Source organism: Hippocampus zosterae, chromosome 13, assembly GCF_025434085.1.
Source record: "Hippocampus zosterae strain Florida chromosome 13, ASM2543408v3, whole genome shotgun sequence".
In the NCBI taxonomy this organism is placed as follows: domain Eukaryota; kingdom Metazoa; phylum Chordata; class Actinopteri; order Syngnathiformes; family Syngnathidae; genus Hippocampus; species Hippocampus zosterae.
This window is the reverse complement of record NC_067463.1, coordinates 21983649-22004826: the sequence shown is the minus strand read 5'-3', so window position 1 is coordinate 22004826 and position 21178 is coordinate 21983649. Positions and strand designations below refer to the sequence as shown.

Here is a 21178-nt window from a genome sequence, read left to right as displayed (position 1 = left end):
CGAATGAAAATGTCAAGAAGAACACGAGGAAAGCGACTCGACCCCCCCTTTTGGACGGGCAACGCGACCACCACACGTCGCGAAAGTTCCCACGCAGACAAACGCGATGACAGCTCCGAGAAGTCGCTCGCTCCACACACGCGCAATTTCCAAAAGCGAGCTTACCTACACAGTGAATGAGTTTGTGCCTCCACGAGTCAAGCTCCTGCCGAAAGCCGCGCCTCTCTAGCGTGCATTGCTGCCGCTTGCACAGACTCGCCATTTTCTGTTGGCCCCTCCCGCGGGCGCGCACATACTGCTGGGCGCGCGCGTCACCCTCGCTCGCTCTTGTGACGCTGGGTGGAGGGAGATGTGAGTGGACGGGACTGCAGCATCCCCCCCTTTCTATACCTCCCTCTCCCCCTCTCTCTCTTACGTCCCACCCACGCAGCAGAAAATACAACCACCCTCCGTTTCCACCCCTCCCTCCCAGCATCTCTGCAACCATTGGTCGTCCTCAGGGATGGATGTGTGTGTCTCTCTCTCTCTCTCTCTCTCTCACTTTCAGTTTTTATACTGTGTATGCGTACCAAACGTGGCCTAGCTTAGAGGGGGCCGATGTGTGTCAAAGGGCGCGGGTGCCGGCGGATTTAAAGCGTTGAGACAAGGAACATTGTTAGCGCCTCGCCGCATGTAAATAAACAGCGGCTTGCATAGATTGAAAGGGGCGTTTGTTTTGGGGTCGTCGCCGCCATGGCTGTGGTTGGATATGCGAATGGCCTTTCGAAAGTGTGCTTCCAACATCACACCTTGGGATTTTCTTTGTTTTTATTTGGGGGTTTTTAAAGTCGAGATAATGAGGGCAAAAATGCAGTTGACCCGAACCGCAAAAAAAAGCGGCTAAAAATGCTGTAATGTGCATGCCAGGCCACTAGTAGGTGATGTCACATTTCCACAGCGCATTAAAGTCACCAGTAACGCACAAATATCAGCGCAATTCTCTTCGTAGTATGCCAAAATTGTCCTCCTTGTACAGACAAAGTGCAGAGTTGTACTAGTCCAAGAACCTTAAGATAGATATGATTGATAAGGAATAACCACTTAAACAGAATTTCATACGCACGCTAATTTTTTTTTTTCTTCTTTCTACATACATTCTTGCTGCTGGAGGCTGTTAATTTCCCCATTGTGGGACAAATAAAAGATATCTTATCTTATCTTATCTTAATAAGAAAACCTGTATTAGTCTCGCAATGGAGAAATTCACGATTCACAGCAGCAAAGTTATGAAAGGAAGAAGGAGAAGAACAAAATATAGGAGCTGCTGGAAAGGCAGCCACTCACGCAGCGCCATTTTGAAATCAAAATAACAAACATAACACAACACATAGGACGCAGACAGTGGTGCAATCTTCACCACTTTTCTGCATACACTTTGTCGTCTGAAAGCAGTTCTAGATGAAAGAGGAGAGGATCAAAATGACCTTTCGCCAGTGGATCAGAGACGTCATGCTGAAAATGTGCACACGTCTGCTACAAGCTAAGTTTTGAAAGCAAACGCGAAGCTGTCGCGTCCATTGATGAAAAAGAGATTGACTCACATCTGTCCCATGTAAATCCACTTCAATTCCAAGCTGCGACTCCCAGTTCCACATCGGCGCTAATGCTCCTTTCTTCTCATCGTCGGCTCCTCAAGCCTTACGTCCATCCAGCCGCAGACCGTTCAACAGCATCCTGCCGAGAAGGCGCAACCACCAAGCACAGAGTTTCCTCCTTGATGAATGTCGTGGCCAAAAAAATGCTGAAAAAAGTCCACATCAGGTCCACACGACGTAACAACAAACACAAAGTGACAAAACAAACCCAAAAAACAACAACAAAAAAAGCAAGGCTCATGAGAGCACTTGCCGACGGCTGCCTACTCGGGCGCCATCTTGACTTCAAAGGTTTAATGATCGCTTACCTTGCCGCTGGGTCCTTTGCGCCGCGTCTCCAATTTGCTGCAGCGCTCCGTTTCCTTCCTGCCCGCAGTCCATGCTTGAGTGTGATCCATCGGCGTCATATGTGGCAAAGATGATTCCCCACCCCCATTTTCGATTTTCATTGAAATGGCCCTTCGGTCTCTGTCTGGGTTGAATTTATACATTTGTGACATTCACACTAATGCGGCAATTTAGCCAATTAAAGTATTACTAACATCTCATCTAAGGGATTAAACGGCCCCTATTGTTAATGGCTTAAATTTCTTAAATAATCCCATTAGACTCAACGCTTGCTTCTTCTCTGGTTTTCGTCAATGTGGAGGATGTCATATTAGGGTTACAGAGGGAGAAAAAAAACAGGTTGTTAGCCATGACACCTTTTAAATTTTCAAATGACCGACTGAATATGGATGTTTCGTGTGGATTTATTATTAATTATTATTATTATTATTACTCACACTCTGTACTAATAGTAACAAACAAAAACAACAACAACAACAAAATATTGTGCCGTTTTAGCTCCATTTGAACAGTATCATTTCATGTGGTAAATTCTCCTGACACAGCATCCATTGCAGCTTCTTTATTCTAGAACAGGAATCCCACTAACTGCGTCCTTCACGAATAATTACCACGGAGTATAAAATACCAGTTTTAATAACTTGGCATAATGGGGAAAAAAAATAAGCGCTCATACCGAGAAGGAAGAAATACTGATTCGAATAAAAACGTGTTCTCATAGCTTTGCTAACATTGTGTAATGACTAGCAAACAAAAGAAAAATGCAAAATGGATGATGGTGGTTTTTAGGCTAATATAATGCACAACATAGTCACCACCAATTATTTATTTTTTTGAATAAGGGGAACAAATCCTAATCGGTTGCCCTCATTGTTCATGCTACCTGTTTTACATTACACTAAGAAAATTTTTTTTTTTGGTTTCTTTTCGAGACCCCAACATCTCAATTGCAGTTGACATAGACAGTCGCCAAAACATCATTAGAAAAATAACAACGCAAGTTACGTATAGAGCCTGAAATGTTCGGAATGTTCTACAGATACAAAGTAGTTTCTTACTTGCTGCCACTGGACTGTACTGCTTTGCCTTTGTGTGCGTGTGTTTTTGGGCAAAGGACTCCACACTTGGGGAAATAATAATCACTAGCCTGCCTTAATTTATTCCCAGGAAGTCAGTGCTTTCTAATTTGGGTCACCTTGCTAGTTTAAAAGGAAGAGAAAAAAAACTTAGTCAGCTTTTTAGTGAATTGAGGCAGAGGCCATAGGGCTGTTATTTTGAACGTCCACGCCATCTTGTCACAGGCTCTGCGCAGCTGCCCCACTACTAAATCAAGTTCCATAAAAACCTACCAAAAAAAAAAAACCGCGGTCCTAATCACCAAATTGAAACGCAAAATGGCACCGGGTCGTTAAAATGGGGGAAAGCTCGCCGCCCTTTTGTAATTCTGCCGCACATAAAAAACGGCAAGGGCAAACGTTTTAAAGATGAGAGCACTCCTGCTAATTAAGTCGTTGAACCCGTTGCCCTCGACAAATATGTCGGGACTGGCGACGTGCAGCGGTCAGAATCCAGCCAATGGGAGCGCAGTTTGAATCACAGCGCGCGGTGCACCAATCCGGAAGCGGCATCTTGGCGCTGCTTTGACAGGACTTCCGGGGTGGGGGGGGGAAGTGTCGGCGAAGGAAAAGGCTAATTTGTCACCGCGAGCAGCTGATCTGTCGGCGCTGTGCTCAGCGATGTAGACAACCGAGTTCGCTGTTGTATCGAGCAGGTAAAACCGTCATTTTTGTTCGCCGTGCGTGTATTTGTGTGTGTTTTGATTGGGGGCTGGCAGTCCCGATGCCGGCAGGATGACAGGGATCCGGGCGCCGTTACTGTGGCAACATTCGATGGCGCGGAGACATTCCTCCTCCGACTCCTCCTCTTCCTCTTGCTCCGCTTCCACTTTTCAGCTGATCACACATCAGTAACAAACAATGGCACTTAACAAACAATAACGTTTAATGTGTCATTCTAGCTCTGGTAGTGACAATGAAACAAAAAAGGTGTTAAAAAAAAGTCTTACATCAGTGCCACTGTAGGGTCAGAACCGTTTCATTTCACCTGCAACCAATGCAAAAAAAAAAAAAAAAAAAAACAATAAAACAACATTATGGATACAGTCAATGCCAGCAAGATCGACTCTGCTGGCCTAAACATGATCAGAAACATTACGGAAATGTACAACATAAATGTAGTTTGTTCCATTAAAGTTATTTTGTTGTGTTTGATTTGGCTGCACTGCTTCCAGTATGTGAATGTGGCTTTATTTATTTATTTATTTTGGGGGGGGAATGTGGGAGGAAACTGGAGCACCCGGAGAAAACCCACGCAGGCCCAGGGAGAACATGCAGACTCCACACAGACAGACTCCGATTGGTCACGGTTGTCACTCAGTGTGAAAGAACAAGTTTCCTTGAAGAAGACGTGAAGGCAACAAGTGTGGAATATACGTACCATCGCGCCACCTTAGCCCGAATTTCTCTTTGCGGGTTTTTGTTGTTTAAACACTTTGGGCCAAGAGAGAAAAAAAGATTTGTGTAGACAGTATTTTCCAGAGATACAGTAGTATTATATTTTTGAGGTGAACTGGAGTCATTTTAATAGAATAAAGTTATAATTAGTCCAAGCTATTGACTGGGAATGGTATTGCGACCCCCCCGCACCCCCCTACAAAAAAAAAATTAATAAGTGCGGTGTTGAATAATTCAGCGGGTGATCAGGTTACAGGAAGTAGGTCACCAATCATCCATGACAGCCGGAAGCCTTTTTAAACACCCACTCGCACTTTTAGCATCCGCAATTAGCCAGTGACTGCGACCAAAAGGAGCTGAACCGCGGATTACGTCCCGACTGGACGGATCAAGTCCGAAGCACAGGACATTATCCGCGGATAATCTGTCACTCAAACCCACACTCCATCCATCAAAATAAAACACCATTTTTATGACTGTCACAAATCGTGAAGGATACCAAAATCTGTTCCCAACTGACTTAGTGCCACAAACAAAGAAAAACTAAAACGCTAAGAACTGAATCTTGTCTAAAATCCTCAGTGGCATCTAACTTCAGAGGTCCCAGTGTGCATGAATCATAATAAATTCAGGTCGTTTTCAAGAGATATCTTTTTTGTAATCTGTAAACCGAACCGTGCTTGGATCAGGTTCGCACCCCTCAGAACAAAAACTGTCTCGAATTGTCTTTTGTGCAGAGATACACCCCACTAATGGTCAGTCATTTATTTCGTCAACTAGTAGGCGTCACTAAACCAGTCATCTCTATTGGTTAGTCAATTAGTTAATTAATTAATTAGTTAATTAGTTAGTCAGCGAGACCGTTAAACCGGTCTCCCGCTTGGCGATACGCGAACGTCGTGATTTTGCGTCAGGGTCCGCTCAAGGCCGCCAACGGTCGCAAAGACGCTCATCGGGTGGGCATTCGCACGCAGTTTTCCTGATGGCAAAGAAGCTTTGAACACTCGCTCGCGAGCGCTAGAACTGTTGCCCAACGTGTTTGTGACCGTTGGCGACCGTCGACGGACCCTCCGCCATGCTTCGCCGCTCAGTGGGAGACGGGCTTTCGCCGGCAAGTGAGCTACCCAGCAGTCCGTCGGTCAGTTGGTTAGCTCAAAGCGAGTCTATGCCAGTGAGTCGGTCCGTATTTAGCTAGCCAGTAGATCAGTTGGCTAGTCAGTCAGTCCCTTTCTCGGTCCGTATTTAGCTAGCCAGTAGATCAGTTAGCTAGTCAGTCAGTCCCTTTCTCGGTCCGTATTTAGCTAGCCAGTAGATCAGTTGGCTAGTCAGTCAGTCCCTTTCTCGGTCCGTATTTAGCTAGCCAGTAGATCAGTTGGCTAGTCAGTCAGTCCCTTTCTCGGTCCGTATTTAGCTAGCCAGTAGATCAGTTGGCTAGTCAGTCAGTCCCTTTTTCGGTCCGTATTTAGCTAGCCAGTAGATCGGTTGGCTAGTCAGTCAGTCCCTTTCTCAGTCCGTATTTAGCTAGCCGGTAGATCAGTTGGCTAGTCCGTCAGTCCCTTTCTCGGTCCGTATTTAGCTAGCCAGTAGATCAGTTAGCTAGTCAGTCAGTCCCTTTCTCGGTCCGTATTTAGCTAGCCAGTAGATCAGTTGGCTAGTCAGTCAGTCCCTTTCTCGGTCCGTATTTAGCTAGCCAGTAGATCAGTTGGCTAGTCAGTCAGTCCCTTTCTCGGTCCGTATTTAGCTAGCCAGTAGATCAGTTAGCTAGTCAGTCAGTCCCTTTCTCGGTCCGTATTTAGCTAGCCAGTAGATCAGTTGGCTAGTCAGTCAGTCCCTTTCTCGGTCCGTATTTAGCTAGCCAGTAGATCAGTTGGCTAGTCAGTCAGTCCCTTTCTCGGTCCGTATTTAGCTAGCCAGTAGATCAGTTGGCTAGTCAGTCAGTCCCTTTTTCGGTCCGTATTTAGCTAGCCAGTAGATCGGTTGGCTAGTCAGTCAGTCCCTTTCTCAGTCCGTATTTAGCTAGCCGGTAGATCAGTTGGCTAGTCCGTCAGTCCCTTTCTCGGTCCGTATTTAGCTAGCCAGTAGATCAGTTGGCTAGTCAATCAGTCCCTTTCTCGGTCCGTATTTAGCTAGCCAGTAGATCAGTTGGCTAGTCGGTCAGTCCCTTTCTCGTCAGTCAGTCTTTCGGTACAGTTTGTTAGTGACTGGGTGCGTTTGTCAGTTTGCTCGACTCGTGTTCGGGAATTCGCCAAAATGGAGTCCCAATTGGACAGATCACGCTGAACGGCAAACATCTTGACTCTTTGTCATTTGGTTGTGAAACCACCCCCAGGTTTGGAGCCCCCACTCCGCCCTAGGAAGTGCCTCTTGGTTTTTCTTAAAGCCGCCATTAGCCTTGAAATACTTAGCTGGTGTAGGGTTTGCACACACACGCTAATATGTGTGATGTATACTGTATACACATTCACGTGTTTGAGAAGAGCAAAGCCATCCGGACTTAGTTTGTCCAAATCTCTGGTCCAAATCACCCGCTAAGATTAAAGAGTGAAGCGCACTCTTCTGACAGATGGAGCGTTAATTTACTTCGCCATTAGCAAACTGGCTGGCCGCTATAAACCCGCTGACAACGGCGACAATCCACCCCCACCTTGCTCCCTCCCGACCCCGTCAGCCACCTTTTCCTATCCGCCCCCCCCTAAACGCCACTAAATCACATTCCTCACTTAGAACTCCTGCGAGGAACCCGAAGCCACTTATCGGCCTCGTTCGCTAACGAGAAGTGCTCGCCGCTCTCATGCACCCGCTGGGAATATTCAAATGTGAAATGAGACCTCGGAATATTCACATGATGGAAGGGGGAAAGGGAAAAAAAAAGCGCACATGAGCCGGCTTTCTTCTCAAGCCCTTCATCACACGCCATCCGAATCCCGCCTTGATCTGAACACCAAGAATAAATAAATAACGCGTTTGAACCGCGCCTCCTTTTTCCCGGCAAAGCCGCAAACTCATCTTCTTTGATGCCGTCCTCCACCCACGTACCATCGTCGAAACGTGTGGTGTTCCCAATTTTGCATGAGTAACACGATGACCGACTACCTGACTGCCCTGCTAATAAATGAACAAACTCATTAAGGACTCATATTTAAATAGACACACGAACCAACCAACTGACTAGCTGACCAACTAACTTCAAAGCTTCATGACTAACATGACTTCTTTCGAGTGACTGATGAATAAACTAATTGGTTGACCGACCCATAGAGGTAACGCTACTAAGCAACTGACTCACAAACACATCGTTTAGCCCATCTGTCAAGTATATAAGTACTTGTCAAAGTACGAAGCCTTGAAATTGCACAAAATGGCTGACTTCCTGTTCAATTTTGCCCAAGGCGGGACCCGGCCAAATATTAGTGTTATATTAGTGTTGCTAGCATGGTGCTAGCTGTAGCCAGCCAACATATTAGTGTTGCTAGCATGGTGCTAGCTGTAGCCAGCAAACAGGGAGGGGTGGGGGGGGGGGGTCGCCAAATATTCCCAGAATTACCTCTGGGGAAGTTTCAAGAACCCGTACCCAAAACTGAGCATAAAGTCAGCCATTTTGTTTTGAAGCAGACATTTTGTGGTATATTCCTTCGACAGATGCCAAACAAGGAATTCATCCAAAAAAAGGACAAATCGGAAACTGATATCCTGGACAGATTGTAATGTGGTACAGACTCTGGTGCTCAAGTTTGAGGATCATTTTTGAGGGGAATGCCCTTTCCAACCGTCATTGTCAGGAATCTTCTCAAAAGCTGTACTGGTTGTCGGCTTTGGAGTTTTTGTCTTTGGTGTCACTCAGCGGTGACGCGTTAGCCTAGCTGGCGCGCACGCACGCCGGCCGTGACTAAGTGGTTTTGTCAGCGGCGCACCGCGGGGACGTCATCCGGGACAGCTCGGAGACCGCCGTGACAGGAGGTGTCACTCTGGCGGGATTTCACCGCTCAAATCCGACAAACAAATAAAAACACACAAAAAATAAATATATCACGATACAATTCATCTTTGCTCAGGAAGAAGGTGCCGTCCAGTTTATTAGCGTTTATTGAAAGGCGCTTCTAAAAATAATCTCTAGTGATGTCAGAACGAAAACACCGTCTTGATCATCCACATCACATCGACTTTCATTTCCTGTTGTGCACTTATGATTTTCATTTTTGCTTTTGTGACTTTTTTCTTGTGTTTCTTTTCCGCGTTTACAGTCGAGTAGAGTCTGAAAAAAAAATAATGGAGCTCCTGAAGCCCCGTTTTTGCCTCGCAACACGGAATTTGGTACACGCATCTATCGTGAGTCGACCCACTCAAAAGTGTCAGGTGGCCATGTTTGAAAAGACATGGAAGTCGGCCATTTTGGCTAGAAGTGGACATTTTTAAGCGCATTTTGGCCACTTTTTCGGGATCCTTTAAAAAGCACGCCCAAGAGATTTTTGTGACCACACACTGTGTACAAGACAGATAAACTATGAAACGGGACATTGTGGACATTGTGGGCACAGTGTGAAAATTTTGCCTTGGTTGGATAATTTAAAACTCAGCCTCCGAAGCCAGTTTGATTCTGTAACATGGAAATTTGGTGGGTCAATACACCCACGCAAAGTCTCAGGAAGCCATGCGTGAAAAGGTACCGAAAGTCAGCCATTCTGTTTTGAGGCTCCTTTTTCAGCAGTCCTTAGTTTCAAAGTCCAACTCTTCCTTGAAATTTTGTCTGATTGCTCCCACGTAATTGGACTGATAACGCAAAATTGTGAAACATTTGACTTTTGGACTTGGCTTGTGGGTGTGAAAGCAACATTCGATGAGGTGAACAGTTCCGTTTGTTTCAGTGTATGGTTTTTTTTTGTTTGTTTGTTTAAATTAAAGTCACCTAACGACATAAAATTTAGTGTAGTGCACTTTTGGGTCATGAGTGGACCCACAAAAAAAAGCCATGTCTGAAAAGACACTGCAAGTCAACCATTTTGATTGGAAGCGGATCTTTTCAAGTGACTTTGGATGTTTTTCAAGAGGTCATTCGGTTTTTTAAAGTTTATCTAATTGTTTTTTAAAGGCTGTTTTGTGCAAAGGCTAATTAGAATGGTCGCATCAGAAGCGTAATACGGGTCTTTTTTGCCATCAAAATCGCACTTTTCCAAGTCCCGTGTGTAAGGTACCATCATGACGGGGTGAAGTCGACTTCTGCTCAAAGCCAAAAAGGAACAAACAGTCTATAGGTGTGTTTTCCTTCTTTATTTTTTAGGAGTGGCCAAATGTGGAGTCCGAAATGATGTCTCGGGGTTAAACATTAATGTGGTGTTTGGCTAACATTTAACTGAAACGCTTGCGTCGCTGACTCAAGTCCATTTGTTGTGATGTGGCACGTGTGCACTATGGCTGCCGAACAAATACATTAAAAAACTAAATTGACAAAAAAATGGGGGCCTCTCCATCTTCTCCGCCCCCCCGCCCCCCGCCCCCATTCAAATTCTCTGTAATCGATAACAGGCTTCTGGAAAGCTTGCTGATGAGCTCATCACTTCAATTAGGTGCCTTTAAAAGAGGATGGCACCCTTGAGGACTGGACTTGGGCAGCCCCGATTTAGAATTTTTGTTTTGTATGCGGAATTTCGTTCTCCTACATCAGAAGAATTTCGGAATCTGGAGTCAATTAAGGATACGAATGTCTTCCTCAACTACGACCGGATTGATTCGTGCTGCCTTGACTTGCTAGCACCCTACCTTGTGAGTTTTTACTTTTTTTTTTTTTTTTAATGGGACAATTAAATGCCCTTGCATGTGGGCAAGGAGAGCGACATCGCCGTTGCACTTTCAATGATTTTAAACACTCACACTGAACTTTGACGCCAGTTTCTGATGTCACTAACGAGGCCACGCCCCTCCTTGTAGTTACACATCCAAAAGACGACTACTCCAATCATCATTTTACATTATGATCCTAGTTGTTTTTTTTATGGGTTCTCATTTTTATTATTTTTCTGACATTTTATATGTTACAGTGCTTGTTTTCTTCAAACGTAAAAAAAAAAAAAAATCAATGCTTTGTTTAGAATTCATCTCATATTCAGGACACATTTTGAGCTTGAGCATCAACGAAGGTTCGCGTACTTTCTGTGCTTAGTTGTGACGCTCGCGAAGCGTGCAATGAGTTGCAGCGAAGTCGACGTGCCCGCCGGGATTGGTGCACGTTCGCTCGTTGTGCGTGGGTGGAGTGCGCGTGCGCGCGCGTGCGCGTGGGGTGTTAAACAGCAAATGGAGTCAATTGTCAGTTCTGATTATCTGTGAGCCTGTTTAATTTGGGATGTACTTCGTATTTGTGTGCGCGCCCGTGTGTGTGTGGGGGGGGGGGGTCAATCGCACTGTTTTAATTGGCTGTGGGATCAGAGCCCTCCCGACTGTTACTCTTAAACGCCACTCGTGTCGCTCCACTTGTGCGTATCGGCGTCGCGCGCGCGCGTTTTGTGCGTTACACAACCGCCACTCGTCGAGGGCCACAAGAACCCTTTCAAAAGCACCTTCGAGCCACTTCACGGCATCCAAACAAAAAGAGAATCCATGGGAGTGGGACATTCCGGCTGTTTCTCTTGGAAGGGGGGTTCTCTCATCAACACCAAAAGAATGCTGGGCTGAGGCCAAATGGGAGGTTAGCTAAAACTATCTTCATGTTGCTTTAAATATAATTACAAAAGGACTTATTTAAAAAAAAAAACTATATTTATTTCACATAAAAAATACTTGTTAAACGCTCGGCGTTTCCTTTTCGCTTTTAAACTAATTTGAATCTTTCATGGACCTCAAATGTTTAAGATAAGATAAGATAAGATATCCTTTATTTGTCCCACAATGGGGAAATTTACAGCCTCCAGCAGCAAGAATGTATGTAGAAAGAAGAAGAGAAAAAAAACAACAACAACAACAACAAACATCTTTCAATTAAATACAATATGAACACAAATGGATAAATCGCAGTACTATTTTGTTTATTTATTTAGTTTGTTTCCCAGTATGTATTTTGGAGTTTTAGAAATTTCGATTAAAACCCGTCAACGCATTTGCCAAATGCAAAAATATGTTAGATAGCCTTGAGACTCCAGAGAGTGCAGTGGTAGTGGGGGGGGGGGGGTGATTAAATCATTTAAATTACCGCCGCACTCTTTACATACTTTGAGGGTCATTTCATGAAAAGGACTCAAATGAATAGAATCGACGACGCTGGCTGCCGCCTCTCTCCCGAATGAGAAATGTGAAGAAGCCATTTTAATTGGAAGACACTCAAAGAAAGATGCTGAAATGAGAAACGCTGTGAAAAAAAATCAAAGGGCGAGGCATCTTTCAAAAAAAAAAAAAAAAAAAAAAACACACACACACAAAAAAGACTTCCTTAGGGCAAAAGTCAAAAGTCTTTGGGATCAAATATTAACTTTGGTCAAGGTTTGACTGGGAGGAATTTGGAGCTTGACAAAAGTCTGCTGGCAGCGTGGATGGAAGAAGACGGCGCTCCGAAGGACGTTCCAGGTGCTCTGACTATCCTTTTTAATCGGATGTCACAAATTCACAGCACCAAAACGACCGGAAAGCAAATGTTAACACATTTTGTGTGTGGGGGGGAGGGGTGAAAATGTGATGATTTTACAATGTAACGTTTGTTTTTATGTCAAAACACAGTGTGGAGAAACGAAAACAAAAATAAAGAAAACGCAAGACGGTTCAATTAAATCTTTGTCAAGAATGAATTCACACTTTAAAAAACGTTTTGGTTGTTTGTGTCAGTCAGTAGGAAAAAACTGTCAACCCCCCCGCCCCCCAAATATTTTTGCATTGAATGTATTTTTCAATCTTTTTTTTTTAAAGTTGTACGTTTTGTCGAGAAATGCTTTTTGACGTTTTTTAGGGTGTGAAACCTGTCAAAGTGTCAAGAGAAATTTTGTATCTTAAAGTGACTTTTGGTTGCCATCCGAGCACAAATTTTACTTCCTTTCCTATGTATCATCTTTTTTTTTTTTTAACTGCATTTCTGAGGGAAAAAAATGGCCACCCTCGGCCAGTGTCACTTAAATAGCTTTAAGGTGTGTTTGGGTTGGACTTTCACCTCCTCCTCCTCCCGCGTTTCCCCGGCAACCGTCCAGATTTGCCTTTAATTTGTCTCATCTCCATTCAAGAGTGCGGCGCTTTAGCTTGGCCACGGCGCAGCCTGTTGCCATGGCGAACTGTTTAAATATCAGAATCGAATTCTTTCATATTATGCCTCCAACGGATGTGTGTGCGGAGATGTGTGTGTGTGTGTGTGTGTGTCAACGTGTGTGTTGCTATTTGCAAGATTCAAAATATTTTTTTTTTTTCACCGTGGAGCAAATTTTTTCAACATTCTTGCTGCTAGAGGCTGTAAATTTCCCCAGTGTGGGACGAATAAAGGATATCTTATCTTATCTTATCTTATTTTGCTAATCATTGACTTCATTTGAGGACAATTTTCCAATTCTGAGGTGCATTTTTTTTTTTTATCGATTAAAGGGAAAGTCAAGTCGGTTCGGAAGATGAATGAATGAATGAACATGACCAAACCCAAGGAACAAGTGCGCGATAATTCAGCCCTGCGGCACTACGATGTCATTTTCAGTTGACGGCAGGTTAGCTTAGCGACGAGCGCGGCTTCTCCGTCTTTCGTGAGTAGTAGCGTGTTAATCCACTTGAACGCGCGTGCATCCGGCCCAGCGAAGTGTTTTTGGGACCGTCTCGGCTGATCGAAAAATCGTCCTTTTCCATCTCGCTCGGTTGTGTGACTTGACGAGGCACAAAGTGCACGATTTGACTCGCAATGTACAACGCGCAAACGCCTCGTCTGTTTTGTTTCTGCATTCAGCCGTGTCTCCGTTTTTGTGTTTCGTTCTGGTTTTTGATCGTGTTCGAGGGAGTATGTGTGTGTGCATTTGAGCGAGTCCACAAAAGAGACGCTCCCCGAGTCCCAAATGTCTTTTTTCTTCTTCTTTTTTCCCTTCTTCATTTTGTTACTCCGTCTCCACGGGGGAGGACGTGGCTATTTTTATGCTTCTTCCGTAACAACGAGGGAGCGAGTCAAGAGAGGCGGTGCGGAGGAAGCCGTTTTTGTGTCATCTTCTCGAGGGGGAGCTTCCCAAAAGATTTTTTTTTTTTTTTTTTGCCCGTTTGGAGAGGACGTACTCACGTGCATGCCGATAAGACGCAATAAAAATGAAATGTGAAACCAACACACACACACACACATTATTACAAGGGACTGCGTGTGCTATACAGTACATATATATATAAAACTGTATATGTCTATTTATGTATGCATGACTTTATAGGAATACCGAGTCACATGTTCAATTTGCACTTAAAACAGCGTGGCTTCCCCCATGGGGCTCCTTTAATTTGCCACTTTTATTTTAATCTACATCTCAGTGTCGCGCGCGCTGCAGGCGTGATGATGGAGGTGCATGCATGTGTAAATACGGTAAAGAGGAGGAGGAGGGCATGGGAAGGGGAGGGATGGGATGGGGGCTAGCACCAAGAGCCTCATTTGCATATCCAACATTTGAAAGAAGCTCGACTTTGATGCGCTCGTCTTCCAGCTTTGAGGCGCTTCAAGCCTCTGATAACGCATTTTTTTTTTGTATGCAAGTGTAATATTTTTTTTTTAATGGTCTCCATCCGTTTTTTTTTTTGGACACGGTTAACCAAATAATTTTTTCCAAGTCATTTATGTGACGCTGAAGAAATTCCCTCAACTTGTCATGAAGCATTTTTAATATTTAAATAGTCATCACAGGCGCCACTATATTAATATGATCAAATATGTCGTTCAAAAATGGTCATCTTAATCGTGAGCGGTATTTATTTGCTTTTTTTTTTAATCTGGTGAGTTCACTTTTCAAGATAGCGAGTACAGATGGAACCTTGACGGTGGTAGTATATTTGTTTTTGTTTTTTTAAACGCCATGACGCCACTCTTCCGGTAAATTTAATACAATACTGCCAAAATTATTTCATTTTCTGTTATCAATGGAAAATAAAATCAATTAACTTTAAAAAAAAAATTCACTTTAAAACATAACTACACCATGTTTTAATGTTGTCGCCATTCTTCTCAACCGATTGGCTGAGCACAGTCACATGGTACACGAGACAGTGTGCCTCTTTTCAAAGTCTTGTTAAATTTCTGCCCCCCCCCAAAAAAAACCCACTTTGACATGATCGCTTTTTTTAAATGTGCGACTGATGAAATATTTTTTGTATAAGATGACACATAATGAGCCATTATTTGATGTAGATTAATTTGTTTTATTCAATTTTTGTTCATGATGAAAATCAATTCTGTGAACATTTTTTTTTTAAACCACGAGTGTCGATTTCCCCGAACTTTTGGGGTTATTCATTGAACCCAAAAGGCGTTCACTTCACTTGTGCCATTGCTAAACCTCTTTTTTTGGCTGGGGGGGTTCTTTTTGGGTTAGTTGTGTATAGTTACCAACGTGCATATGGGATTTAATAAAAGGCACATACATTCAGAGCCATCCATTGGAGGCGAAGTCTCGTCTGAGTTGCTGCGTCTGTTCCTGGTCGAGTGGCCGAAGAGGCGAGCGACAGACTCCGCCGTGGAAGCCGAACCAGTCCATGGCCTGTTTGAGTGCGGGCACGCCCAGCTTGCGGGTCACCTGGCAGCACATGTGCGAGCAAGTCAGAAGGGATGGCCGTGTATTTCGTTAGCTTGCGCGTCTCACGGACAAGTCTTTTCATAAGGTTTAGCCAAAGTTGCAAGTCCTAAAATCGCAGAGGCGAGTCACGTCATTTGACTTGACTCTCCCATTTCTGCCCGGAAACACACGTGTCAATCAATGATTTTTTTTTTTTTTTTTTTTGGGGTGACATGTTAGTATGGAGTGCGTCCTTACGGCAGCGTTGGGTTCGATAAGCCGCTGCTGCAGCTCTCGGGCTTCTTCCCAGCGACCTGACGTACACAAATGCGCCAAGTCACACAGCGGCTTGCCCAGAATGTTCGCCAGCGCGCAGACTCCGCCCACCGCACCTGAAATGCAAACCAATCACAACATCTCAAACTTTGGGCATTTTTCTTTTTCCTGCGCTTGCATCTTACTGAATCAACATTTTTTTCCCCCACACAATCTGAAGAAATCTGACTATTGTGACTTAAAATTTCTAATTAATAATTTTGAAAAATAGGACTTCAAATATAGATTGGGAGAAAAAAAACAACTCTCTTGCCGTTTTAATCAACTGATATGCAAGTGACTTGCACTGTATTCGTGAAACGTGGGATTCACTTAGCTCGTTAGCTCAAAAGGCTAACTGGAGGGATGGTCACTATTGACGGGCATTTCCGAGACTAGCCAGGTACAGTCGGCGCTGCTGGCCGCTACGTAAGCATTTCACGACTTACCGACACAGTAGGCGGCCATAAGGAAGCCGGCTGAACCCGCCAGAACCTGGAAGTCCCGGTCTTTGGTTTTGTGGACTATCAGGCCCATCGTGGTGATCTGCGCACAAAACACAGCTTGAGGCAACAAAATGGCCGAAACAGGTGCCAATGCAAGTGGACTGTAACCCTAAAACATGAAGGTTCATTCCTCAAATCATGTCTCGGTCTGGAGCAGTGGTTCTACACCTTTTTAGAGGTACCAAACCTAATAATAATATTAATAAATAATTATTAATATTAATAAAAATTAATATGCAAATTCACCGAACCCTTCATGATAAAATGTTTTTACAAAGTCAAGATATTTAAAAAAAACCTCCACATATTAAAAACAGAAAAAAAGTAAATACAATTTCAAGAGATAAGTATGCTTTTTTTTTTGTACGACGTACTATCACGGCAGTCACACGTTGACGACGAAGCGAACGAAACTTCCCACAGCACTGATTGGACAAGCAATGTCATGTGACCATCTGCAGCTAGCGATGGCCAAGGGGTGTCATAGCAAATTGACACGTTGACTCGCGTGTTTCTTACCCTCCATGGCAGAGGCTCCGTCGAACCCCTGAGGTTCGATCGGACCAAAGTAAAGAACCACCGGTCTGGATTGTGTCACGAGTGTGTTTCTTTGAGGTCCCTAATTTGGTCAGCAGGGGGTGCCACAGGTCAAATAAATGTCTTGACAAACGTCTTCCATTGGCTGCCTGGGATCACGTGACCACATTCCCGAGGGGTGGGAATCGGCGTCAACGATAGCTCATGAATCATTAATATGCTGCCTGTATTTCTTTTAATTGTCTTTAGCCCAATAGAACTGAGGCAATCAAAAGACTCCGCAGGGAATAAGCTCCGCCTCCTCTGTGTGTATTTTTAGGTAGCGATTGTCAGTCGGGCGTCAGCTCTGTCAGCTCCTGAAAGGTGATTTTTTTTTTTTTTTTTTTTAAGGACGTGAATACTCAGTTCAAAGCGCACTCACTCTGCGCACCTACGGGGGATGCACAGGAGAGAAACGCCTGCAATCTCATTTCTAACACCAAGTCTCTGTCTAACTAACTCAAACTGGCTGTCTGACTGATTTATCAATTCACCAACAAACTGATTAACCAACCATCTCAATACCTAACTGTCCGACTGCGAAATTCACTCAGCAAGTAATTGACTGGCTAAATGACGAGCTGCCATGACTGGGTGAATAGCTAATTGCTAACTGACGGGACTGCCTGAAGAACCAACTAACAGACTGACCAAATGACTTCACTAAACTCAACTGACTGCGACTGAATGGCAAACAAACCAACTGATGGACCAATTGACTGTTAACTACTAAAGTAACCAACCAACTGACGGGCAACCGACCGCTCGACTAGCTTACCAACTGTCTGAATAAATCACTAACCAATTGATCAACTACCCGAGTGGCTAAACAACTCACTGAATAACTGGCTAACTGACCACCAAATGAACCAAGCGGGTGACCGACTCACTTACAGACTGAAAACCTGCTAACTACCCGATTGACTAACCAATTGACTGGCTGGCTAACCGACAAGCTAACCAAGTGACCTCCGAAGTGACAAATCTGAGAAGCTGGCCTCTCAACAGACTTGAGGCAAAAAGTTAAGTTGAGTTGTGAGATTTGTCATCGGACTTTTTGGACAGTGGGAAAAAATTCTTCCGGCAACCCGTCTGGCGACTTCTCACCTCCTGCTCCGCCAGTTCCCGCCTACGAGCGAGACGGTTGCGGCGGCGGCGTGGGCGTGGGGGCGCGGGGTCGAGCGCCGCCGTCTTCCTCCCAAATCGCAAATCCAGTCAGACGCTTCCCACACAGCCGAGCGCGGATGTGGATTTTTTTTAAACCCCCCCACCGCAGCCTCAAATGCGACGCGTCGGCTGACCTGCCTGCCTGCCTGCCGAGTGCGCGGTGCTCGCTCGCCACTCTTTTCACTGTCTCGTTTTTTTTTTGTTGCTATTTTCAACTTTTTACTTCCGAACACTCGGGGCACCAGGCCACCGACGACGAGAGAGCGGAGTCCTTTGAGACGTTCGCCGAGACCCGACGACATTTTTCGCAAAAGCTTGAGGGAAAACTGTCCTTCTCTATCCCAGCCTCGTGCTCCCTCTCCTTCACCCTCACAAATACTCGCAGAGATTGCGTAAAAGAGGGCGCGCCTCCTCCTCACGTCTCCGCCGCTGTCCTTGAGCCCGACGATGTTCGGATGTTGGGACAGACGCACGACGGCGTCCAGCGGCAGCTGCAGGCCCGTGTTGGCCGGGACGCTGTAGAGGATCAGCGGAACCTCACTGCCGTCTGCAACCTGCGCGGTGACACAAGAGGGCGACATTCGTCACGTTCATTCCTCCCTTTTCTGCTCTTATTGTGAAGTTCGCGTAATTCAACTTTTAATCCATTTATTGAACAATATATGATGAAATATGAAATTTGTTACAAGCAGAAAAAACACGGTGTCCGAATTTCACCCATATGGTATATTTAACGGTTTTAATCATTAAATGATTGATTAAATTGAGAGTATAATAGGAAATTCATACAGAGAGTTTTTTGGATTCTCTGACTCGGTATGAGACTCGATTTTTAGTTTGACTGTTTTGTGGCATGATTGAAAAAAAATGAAGGGAGCACAGGATGCGTTTTGTGGTTTCCGTGTTTGACCTTAGTGAAGTGCTGGACCAGGGCGTGAGAGTCCATCTTGCCTTTGTAGAAGCACGGCGTCACCACCAGGACGGCGTCGGCGCCGGCCGCCGCCATCTTAGCCGTGAGCTCCAACGTGGCTCTTGTGGCTGAACGACAATCACATCACAACACATTTCAAGTCGACAATCATTTTTTTACTGTCACTTACGCAAAGTGATGCTATGTTGTGGCATCTTGAGACCAAAGAAAGGGGAGGAGCTTCATTTTAGACAGCCCATTGCTTTGTCTAATAGAGGGGGAAAATGCGTGGGCGCCATCTTGTGGTATTTACAGGCAATTACAAGGTTTTGGGCTTCGTGGGCGCCATCTTGTGGCATTTACAGGCAATTACAAGGTTTTGGGCTTCAATTCAAGTTCTCAAGGCAAAAATGTCCATTGCAAGAATGTGTTGAATATGCGCCCACTAAACACGGTCTTCTAATTAATACATCTTTTGTGAAATGAAGCAGCTTAATCGACCCGTTTCAATCCATTTCACGGGACTGCCACCAAGGCTTTTCAGGACAGTAAAGAAATATTAACACTTTGAATACTTCCACCCGCTGACAAAACACATGCGTACACTTTTAACGCACATTCGCAGCCGGAACCGGCGATGAGCAGCTTGTCGGCGGGCATGGAGCGTCGCACCCTCTTCACCACCTCCACGCGCTCCTCCTCCGTCAGGTAAGGGTACTCGCCATTGGAACCCTGCACCACCAGACCTGCGCAAACACAACACGCAAGGCCAAACAACCGCAGTGTGATTGACAGGTCCCCAAAATCAGACATTTCATCATCATCATCAGCGCCTGCGTGCATCCTTCCGTCCACGTTGAAGGCTTATTATTTACTATTACCAATTACTTACTATTATTTAACCAATTATACATATTATAATTGGTTAAATTATATATTATATAATTATATAAATTAAAATATATAATTATATATTTTACAATTAATTACTTACTATTACCAAATTGTAATTTGGTAATAGTGGGAAAAAGAGAGAAACTGAAATGCTTTCTAAAATAGTGTGAAAAAATGGGCGGGGGGATATAAAAGTGAATAAAACGTACAATTACTTTTTACCAAAGACAAAACGAAACATTTTAATTCCAGTCATATTTAAGAGCAAATTGTGACCGTTTTCAACCTCTGCTCAACTTTTGAATTTAGTTTTTGTATTTATCTAATTGCTGTATTTGGTAGCGAACGTGTGAACAATTATTGCGATGATGCTTCATCCACTTGTTCTGACCTTTAAATGGAATCTCCGCGTACTTGCGAAGATTGCGCTCCAACTTGTCGTAGTCGACGTCCTCCCGCTCAGTGAAGGGGGTCGCGATGGGAGGGTACACGCCGCTCAGGTCGAGCCGAACGCCGGCCGAGCTCAGGGCGCGGGCCCCATCCGAACCGGAGCTCCGGCCGAGGCCGAGGCGTGTTGCCGCTGTTGTCAGCTTGCGGGACGAGATCAACCGAGCTCCGGACCTCAACATACTGTAACGCCGGCAGTACCGCAGTTGCTACCACTTCACTTGTAACTTGTTCTTCTTGTCGTTAGTGTATTTGGACTGTACGTGGTTCTTGTCAGTTAATGTCTGAGCCGTCTGGTTAAATATTGACGACGGTTCGTGCTTTTTTGCCTGTTCGGTGCCTCAAATATTGACTTGAGCTTGTTCACTTTTTTTTTCTTCACAGGTATTGTGGGCTGACGACACACACGAGAAGCCCGAGTAAATCACATGAGCGCCCCCAAGTGGCGCACGCCACACGCACATGCGTGTTTTCCCAAACGCCCACACGTGAATGAAAATGATTTGAAAAAAATAATTGACATTTAATCAGTATACAGTCATCGTTGAAGTCGAACGTGAAATGATGAAAGGAATGCAACTCTCAAGTGGACTTTACGTAGCTCCTTAAAAAATGAAATCAATCCACTGCACCGGTTGCTCCCCATGTTGTTTGTCTTGACGTTGCTGCCATCTTGTGGTCAACAATATACCTCGCAACTTTTGCTTTGCAGAAGCTCATCAATCCATCAAGCGGATTTTAACACGGGGGAAAAAAATATTATAGACACTAATTGCATAACTCGGCGGTGTCGTGGCACCGCAACACTTGCACAAACTTTAAAACGCATAGCACGACTTGAGTGTCAGCTAAAAGTCATCTGTGTAATACAGAGGTGAAATTGAAATAATAACAACAACAACAAAACGATAACTACGTTGTGTTAAGATAAATAAGAACAGATTATATAACACAAGCAAAGACGAGGCGATGTTCACCTCTTAGTCAAACAGTGTAAGGACAATGTTCCTCAATGTGCAATGGTAAGGAATGAAGAGATTTCATCATCTACGGTCCACAATATCATCAAAAGGTTCAGAGAAACTGGAAAAAAAATAATTGCATGTCATTGCATGTAAGGAAGGCCCAAACCCCAACAGTGAATGCCGGTGACATTCGATCTCACAGGTTGTAAAATACACCC

At 44.5% G+C, this 21178-nt stretch overlaps 2 protein-coding genes across 2 annotated transcripts in view; both read right to left on the bottom strand.

Annotated features, from left to right (window-relative positions):
* lcor (ligand dependent nuclear receptor corepressor) overlaps positions 1 to 356 on the bottom strand; it is a 37258-nt gene extending 36902 nt beyond the window's left edge. Inside the window, exon 1 of the mRNA XM_052084615.1 lies at positions 166 to 356. Within this exon, the coding sequence (XP_051940575.1) occupies positions 166 to 262 (97 nt within the window). The 5' untranslated portion in view covers positions 263 to 356. The remainder of the gene's footprint in view (positions 1 to 165) is intronic.
* Positions 357 to 15015: 14659 nt separating this feature from the next.
* On the bottom strand, positions 15016 to 21091 carry hoga1 (4-hydroxy-2-oxoglutarate aldolase 1). The gene is made up of 7 exons (XM_052084653.1): positions 19940 to 21091; positions 19272 to 19400; positions 18655 to 18782; positions 18164 to 18298; positions 15945 to 16041; positions 15439 to 15572; positions 15016 to 15201 (listed from the first exon to the last, which is right to left on the bottom strand). The coding sequence occupies exons 1-7, from the start codon at positions 20175 to 20177 to the stop codon at positions 15052 to 15054; spliced, it is 1011 nt and encodes a 336-aa protein (XP_051940613.1). The 5' UTR covers positions 20178 to 21091; the 3' UTR covers positions 15016 to 15051.
* Between the last annotated feature and the right edge of the window lie 87 nt (positions 21092 to 21178).

What these genes read in the sequence shown, in the direction of transcription:
- hoga1 (XM_052084653.1), bottom strand. Translation starts at nt 20,177, where the DNA reads ATGTTGAGGTCCGGAGCTCGGTTGATCTCGTCCCGCAAGCTGACAACA. An exon ending in CGCGGAGATTCCATTTAAAG is followed by an intron (nt 19,401 to 19,939) that starts GTCAGAACAAGT and finishes GTGTTTGCGCAG; the next exon opens with GTCTGGTGGTGCAGGGTTCC. An exon ending in CGCCGGTTCCGGCTGCGAAT is followed by an intron (nt 18,783 to 19,271) that starts GTGCGTTAAAAG and finishes ATTGTCGTTCAG; the next exon opens with CCACAAGAGCCACGTTGGAG.